Source organism: Quercus suber, unplaced genomic scaffold, assembly GCF_002906115.3.
Source record: "Quercus suber isolate HL8 unplaced genomic scaffold, Cork oak 2.0 scaffold_197, whole genome shotgun sequence".
Taxonomy (NCBI): Eukaryota; Viridiplantae; Streptophyta; class Magnoliopsida; order Fagales; family Fagaceae; genus Quercus; species Quercus suber.
In genome coordinates this window covers 694,439-702,758 of record NW_027069655.1, presented here as the reverse complement: position 1 = coordinate 702,758, position 8,320 = coordinate 694,439, and the positions used below count along the sequence as shown (strand labels likewise).

The window sequence follows — 8,320 nt, the reverse complement described above, 5'->3', positions numbered from 1 at the left end:
ATCTTAACTCTTAACAAATTAAAACCCTACTTTTTCTCCTTAGATAATAGGGAAAATTGGAATTTTGAGGGGCTATTGTGGGGATGGGCCCAAAATTGTATATTGGGCCTTGGTTGGCCTTGGCTGAGGATGTTGGTTGGTCCGAGAGTAAATAAACGGTTGTGAAGGTATTCAGCTCAGAATCCCATGAGTAAGATGCAAACGGAAAGATTGGAAAGGTGGTCCGAGTAAGTTTATCTCCTTGGATGAGCAAAGCACAGATCAAATATATAACCTATCATTCAAAGTGACATTTTAGGATGTTTTACTGATATGAACATGTATTATAAACATACAAGAGGGATGGAAGCTAGAAATATCTAAGGAAAAGCTATTGTCACCGTATTGAATGTTCTGAGCTAACTTTCTGGCCGATTTATGTGGAAAAGACATCTGAACAGTCCTGCCTTAGCTATCCCAGCTCACAGAGGGCCAGAGAGAGTTAGTCCAGCAAGCACTTAAGTAGTGGCTTGGATGATCAACAAATGGAGGGCCAAGATCATTAAAAGGAAGAATATAATATAAAAGACCCCTGAAGAAATAAAGATGGGAAAATTAAGAAGAGAAAATATTGTAGCAATCAGGAATTAAACTTGTAATCAAACTTCGAAAGAGATATATAGGAACCAATCTCCTCGGACATTGCTGAGGACATTTTTCCTTAGTGTAAATTTGTTATCTTCATTTTCTTGTCATTTGAATTTACTTTAGTGTTTGTTTGATTATTAAAATCCAGTTTTCCAATCAATTCTCTACAAATTTATTTTTTAGGCTTTTTGAGCCTAGGCCCACCACTTTTGGGCTAGGGACTCAAAGCTGGTCTTTACAATATATATATATATATTTATATTATAAATATGATAGAATTATAATTTATGATGTTGGCTTCTATATTAAAAGCCAATTTTAACAATTGGTTTTTAATATAGGTAATGTTTGAATGCTATATTTTTTATTTGACAACAAATTATTGTATCTGCTGATTTAATTGAAACTCACAAAGTATTATTTAAAGAAAATCCTGACAATTATGTTTGCTATTATTTTAATTTTTTTTTTCATATTCCTTTATTTTATTTATTTTAATTCTCTGTGTCTCCATCGTGCATGGAAAGAAAGATATGTATATACTTTTATGTGCAGTCAAATGGATACGTACATGGAGAATTGGAGGATAGATATGTTAGGTGTGGCGACCACTTTTCTTAATTCCGGTTTACAGATTTTGTCAAGATTCAACTTGGAGGATAGGTAAGTCAATTTTTGTTTGATTCAAATTCATTTTTTATTCTTCTCAAAAATTTCAGATGAAACATATAATATGATCAACAACAATTCTTTTTTTTGCTGAAATGATCAACAACAATTCATCAGAAAAAAAAAAAAATATATATATATATATATATGATAATCTCGAGGTAAGAAAAGTTCCACGTGCTCATTTTTCACCTAATAAATCCCATAACAATAAGTCCACCTAAATATCAAACAGTGCCACCATTGATCACATGCCTGGAAATGTCGGACTGGACTTCTTGTACATAACGGTAAATCAAAACCTCCCAAAACTCTACCAAAACCCCATCCGAGAAAAGCCGAAGTTATAAAAATGCACTTTCCTTTCTTGTTTGTAAGTACTGGAACTGAGAGAAAAATGAAGGTTTCGTTCAAGATGAATCTGTTGCTAGAGCTTCTGGGGTTTTTGCTTCTAAGTGAAATGCTCTTTTGCATTGCTCAAGGCAATGTTCATTACTATGACTTTGTTGTAAGTGTAACTAATTACTTCACAATTACATTTCACTTCTATGCCATTCTAGCGGTTACTTTAGTATTTTTTTTTGGTTACCTTGGAATACAAGCCTGAGCTGAATTGGGTTTGATTTTATGAATGTTTGTTTCTCAAATTAAGAGTTGGATTTTTCTGCTTGCAGCTCAAGGAGAGCAATTTTACAAGGCTATGCTCTACAAAGAGCATGTTGACGGTAGATGATAGTTTTCCAGGACCAATGATTCGCGCTCACAAAGGAGACACCGTGTATGTGAATGTTTACAATCAAGGACGATATGGTGTGACAATTCACTGGTACTCTCTCTCTCGCTCTCATTCAATTTCGAGCTCACTAACTTAGTTGAGAAAAATATTTTGTACTTATTATGTGGCCAATAATATTTGTACATATTATGTGGCAAATAAGACTATTTATGTATATTATATAAATAAGTTACATTACTCATTAAAAAAGTTATGTGACTAAAACCACATATTGATGGCCTTATCAAGTGCACATAGTAAGTTAGACTGTTGGAGTGAGATAACATATATTAATAACCAAACATTTTTTTTTTCTTTTTTAAAACTTTATATAAGTATACAACTACATGAGATATAGTGGAGGAGAAAAAAAAATCTTAAATGCTAATGTGTCATGTATTTAGTGACGTATGTCTAAAATTTTATAAGCAGTTTAAAATGGTAATGTTTGGCTATGGAATATTTTAATGTTTCTTCTATGGTTTCAGGCATGGAATAAAACAACCAAGAAATCCATGGTTTGATGGACCTGAATATATCACACAATGTCCCATTTCTCCTGGAACAAATTTCACATACCAAGTCTTACTTTCTTCGGAAGAAGGAACTGTATGGTGGCATGCTCACAGTGATTGGACGAGATCATCAGTGCATGGGGCTTTTGTTATTTTACCTGCAGAGGGAACAACTTATCCTTTTCCCAAGCCTGATGGAGAACAAGTGATAGTATTTGGTACGCAAAATATCACATTCAATCTCCAGTACCTTTTATGGACATAGTAGTAGCTTCATTTAGCATAAAAGTTTAATTTTCTTTATTGATTGCAATAATTTCGGTTAAAATTTTCCATTAGAAGATATATAGTAGATTCTTGCTGTTAAATATATAACAGGATCAAGTACAGGTGTAAATTATAGTTAATGTGAACCATGCAATTGATTTTTTTTCCCAGTGAAATATAGGGTTTATCTATTTATTTTATTTTATTTTATTTGTTTTCCAGCTTGTAGCCATTGCAAAGAGAATTTGATGGGGGTCATTTTAAAGGGAAATAATAACCTTGTAAAATTTATTTTATTATATTTGACATTTTTAATTAATATCATGGTAACGTGGCCAATGAGCAATTGTTGGTTCAAGTACACTAATAAATTCTTTACAGATTTTTGGTGTCGTAATGCCGATTAACAATTTGAACAAATTAAAGGTTGTGAAAGAGTGAATTTTTTCCAAGTTGACATTCTCTGATGTTTTCCACATATGAAGTGGATTTTCAAGCCATTCCTTCTCTGTTTCTCTCTGTCTCTCTCTCTCTCTCACACACACCCGAAATTCATAGTACCTTTTCATCTTTGACTTATTGTTGTATCTCTCTCACATCATACTTCAAAGTCATGTTTGTGTCAATTAGTTTCTAATGCATACCGAAAAAATTAGTTTCATCTATATATCACTGAAATATTTTATGCCAATAAAAGAGTGGAAGTTCTTAGATTAGTAATAGAAGCCGATGGGAGCATTTTATCATGGCACTAGGATTTTATTTTCTTTTTTAACTATGCTAGATATGTTTAATTAATGTATTACAAATTGCTTCTATTTTATCACCCCCAAAAAAAAAAAAATTGTACATATTAGTCTTACTTTTTGACTCTTATTGTTTTATTGCAGCTTCGTGGTATAAAGAAGATGTAGAGACGTTAATGGATGAGGCCCTTCGTTCTGGTGGATTGACCACGTTGTCTGATGCTTATACCATCAACGGCCAACCTGGGGATTTTTACGATTGCTCCAACGGTACAATACGGAATCACACAATTGTACTTAACTAATTATTTAATTGTACTGCTCTTGTAAAAAACAAAATTATTTGATATTGCATGAGAACTGAGAAGAGACTATAGAACCACTCCAAATTCTACACTATTTTAACATTCGCTCAGTTGATTTAATTAATAAAGTCTCTTATGTTAAAAGAAGAAAATTGGGTTTTAATCACACTTATACCATAAAGAAACTCATTTGTATCTTGACTTGATTATAAAAAAACAATATACTCCATAGCATAAGAAACACATATGGCTTTCTCATAATGTGTCCAAATGTTTTACTTATATATATATATATATATATTTATTTTTTTTGGATAAGAAAATGTTTTACTTATTATGTTTTTTTTGATAAGAAAATGCTTTACTTATTATGCGTTTACGATGGCAAATTGCAGAGACAACATATCGGATGTCGGTTGATTATGGCAAGACCTATCTCCTTCGCATAGTTAATTCTATAATGAACACAGATATGTTCGTCGCCATTGCTGACCACAATCTTACAGTTGTTGGATGGGATGGCTCTTACATCAAACCGTTAGAAGTTAGTTACATAATGATAACCCCAGGACAAACAATGGATGTGTTGGTCACAGCAAACCAATCTCCTAGCTACTATTACATGCTTGCTAGCCCTTATTTTGATGGACAAGCAGATGACTTTGACAAAAGCATCACTAGTGCAATTTTCCAGTACAATGGCAACTACACTCCTCCATCGATACCAGTCTATCCACGCAATATCCCTGGTTTTTATGATGTAGGTGCTGCTTCATTTTACACAACAAAGTTAAGGAGTTTGGCGAGTCCAGAACACCCTGTAGATGTCCCTCTAAATGTCACCACAAGAATGTTTATTACCGTTTCTATAGGCATGATGCGTTGTCCCAATGACTCGTGTTCTGGGCCTGATGGGAATAGGCTTGCTTCTAGCTTAAACAACATCAGTTTTGCAAACCCAAAATTGGATATATTGGAAGCATACTACAGGTATATATATTGGCCGCTATACATACGATATCTTTCTAATTGATTTTTTCTTTCATAATTGCATTAAATTATTATCCTCTAGTCTCTGCACATTTGTACACGCGTGTTCAGAAGCATTTAATTAGAACACTGTATGGAATAATATGATTAATGGCATCTAATTATGAAATAACATTCTCTCATAAGTAATCTTTTGTGGCAGGCACATAAGTGGATATTACGATACAAATTTCCCAGACAAACCACCGCATTTGTTCAATTTCACATCAGAAGACTTGTTGACGGACAATGTTACCATATCAGATCAAGGGACAAGGGTGAAGGTACTAAATTATAATGAGACTGTTGAGATAACATTTCAGGGGACTAATGTCATGAATTCTGGAGAAAATCATCCAATGCATTTACATGGATTCAGATTTTATGTGGTTGGAACGGGTGTTGGAAACTTCGACAATGTCACTGACCCATTGACTTACAATTTGGTTGATCCACCTGAAGCTAATACTGTTCCAATTCCTAAAGATGGATGGGCTACCATCAGATTTGTAGCTAGCAATCCAGGTACTTTCGTTAACCTCATTTCTTATGATAAAATTCATTTTGGTTTAGTTTTGTGCTTCGTTTAGTCCATAGATATCTCCCTTTTTCTTCTTGCTGATGTTTTGATATGCAATATAGAACTAGATAGAGCACATTTCTTTGCGAAACTCTAGGTAGACAGGATTCACGTTGCATATTAAATTGACAAAATTTAGCTATAGATCCTTGTTGTATTGGTCAATAATTTACATAATTGAATTTAATTGTGCTTAGAAAAACTTAACAATGTTTTTGTTGCATTGATCAATATAGTCACATGTTAAATTTAATTTGGAACTTAAAATACAACAACACTTCAAATGAAATGTACCTAAATTTCTCCCATTTTCTAGACAAAGGTACCACTCGCTTAAATACTGTTTATCTATCTAAAGTAAGGTTTCAACAAATGTATAGGTACAAATTTAAAATAGATTTGACATGTCAAAAGATGTTATAACAAATGTATATATACCGATTTAAGATAGATTTGACGTGTCAAAAGTCGTGTAGTTCAATGACATACATTCATAATCTAATTACAGATTTATTTTGATGAATAAACAAATGGATTGAAACTTGGATGAATTTTTTTCAGGGGTCTGGTTCATGCATTGTCATTTTGACCGGCACATGAGTTGGGGTATGGACACAGCTTTCATAGTAAGGAACGGTAATACCGAAGAGTCAACCATCCTGCCTCCTCCAGCTTACATGCCTCCTTGTGAAACTGATTCCTTGTATGGGCCACGACAGTCAATGTTCCAGAAAGAAGAGTAAAGGAAAACATTTAATAATGACACCATTAAGGTCGTTTTAGACATGCATTGTTTAGGAGTTAGGAGTTAGGAGTTAGGAGTTGGCACTTGGAAAGACCAAAGAATATATTTTTGGGTTCTCTTATGCAAATAAATCTATTGATACAAAAATTGTCATAATTGTTAACATGATCCATTGTGATTGATCCATAATTCAATGAATTACATACAAACATGTTTGCATCAGCAAAAATAAGGTTTAAATATATTGTCCGCCTCTAAAGTTTAGCCAATGAGAGATTTAAAGTTAATTTCGTATTGGAGGCCGTACCAATTTGGTTAGGGGAACGATATATTTTGGTACCAGTTAATACTGGTATACTGTTTCGAAATTACCACAATATATATATATATATATATTGAAAGTTCAAATAGTGTGTAAAATACCTATGAACATTTAGACCCCTAAATTAAAATTACCAACACAAGTTTATAATCAAACAATATATGTGCGGAAAATGAAATATAAGCTATAATCAAATTCGTAACACACTTTAACCCATAATTAATAACCAACACAACAGTAATTAAATAGTAAAGAGAAAGGGAAGAAGTATGCAAACACAAAGATAACACGGCAATGTGTTATCGAAGAGTAAACCAAAGTACATGGCGAAAAATCTCTCCACCGCCCTTTAAGCGGTCAATAATTCACTAGAGAATATAGTTGGGATATATGAATAGCAGAAGACCCTCCAAGCCTAATCTACCCAGTGCACCTAAGCCCTCCAAGCTTCTTGCTCTAACAGGATTATGTCGAACATTGTCTTCTTTAGCTTATCGGATCCCGCAATTGCCTATTGCATCAACCAAAATGAATTGGTCCCTTTTGAATTGCTTCCCAAGCACCAGAATATCTCCTCACTGATATGGGTATGGTAAGATAAGGATTTGACTAAATGTACCTCTTAATAATATCTCAATGGAGAGGGTGAGAGTAGAGGAATTTGGAGAATTAAAGGATGAAGAATGTGGATGAGCCAATCTTGTTTTTCTTTAGGGTTTCTCTCTCAAATTCTCTCTAGAAGCTCTCTACATTTCTGGGTATAAGGGCATTTATAGTAGGGTGTATGAGGAATGCAAAAAGTCAGTTTTCAACAAACAGGGCATTCTGGCGACTCGACCTCGCGACTAGAACAAGTCGATAGCTAATTGCTTGGCTAGACTGGAAGTTTTGTCCTGTAGTGTTCTAGTTGTCGTGACATTTCAGCTCCCCTACATGCTTCACACGTATGCCACTTTTGGCGACTTACCAGTCGTGAGATCCAGTCGTGAGGCCCTTCTTGAGTGCACATATCTTGAGTTTTCTTCACACTCTCCCATACACTACCCTTACATAATTCCCACCTAAATACAGGGTATCTAATTGCTAAAATACAAGCAAATTTGGCACGGAATAAAGCCAACACATGATTGAACAAATTCAACCTTATATATATATATATATATAAACTCAAAAGAACTATAAAAAGAAATGTTTTGTTCACATATTTGCTAACACAACTATGGGTACTTAAAAGTTAAAGCTTAACAATCTCTTTATTTGGTAATCCATGACAAAACTTATGAAAATATAAAGTGCTCAATACAAAAGTAGCCTTATTACAAATAATTAGCTTGTAACCCCATGCATATGCATGGATACACTTAAAGATATACAATAAGATACATAATATAATTCCAATAATTTAAATACTATTGATAGTTATTTTTATATTTTTTTAACTCTTTAAAAAATATTTTAAGGATAGTATTAGGTATAAAAAGTAAATTTGTCCTTTTTTTTTTTTTAAATTATTGTGAACCACTTTTTTTTTTTATTTAATTTTTTACGATTTCATTTATTTTAGACTCTTTGGTTTTTGTACTTGAAGGGGATAGAAATCATGGTATGACAGATACATCGAAATAGAATCGACGGTGTTAAATTTATGAGTTATGTAAGACAATGGACCGAGGCTCTGAATAGAGAAAATACATGACGGGTAGTCCTCCTATGTGGAAGGGTCCTTGATGTATTGACATA

General features: G+C 33.3%; 1 protein-coding gene across 1 annotated transcript; it reads left to right on the top strand.

Annotated features, from left to right (window-relative positions):
• The first annotated feature begins 1,593 nt into the window (after window positions 1-1,593).
• LOC112039869 (laccase-14) lies at window positions 1,594-6,490 on the top strand. Its single transcript, XM_024072779.2, has 7 exons — window positions 1,594-1,804; window positions 1,971-2,122; window positions 2,560-2,804; window positions 3,744-3,869; window positions 4,300-4,894; window positions 5,097-5,458; window positions 6,075-6,490. Exons 1-7 carry the CDS (start codon window positions 1,649-1,651, stop codon window positions 6,254-6,256), a joined length of 1,818 nt encoding a protein of 605 aa, XP_023928547.2. The 5' UTR covers window positions 1,594-1,648; the 3' UTR covers window positions 6,257-6,490.
• The last annotated feature ends 1,830 nt before the right edge of the window (window positions 6,491-8,320 follow it).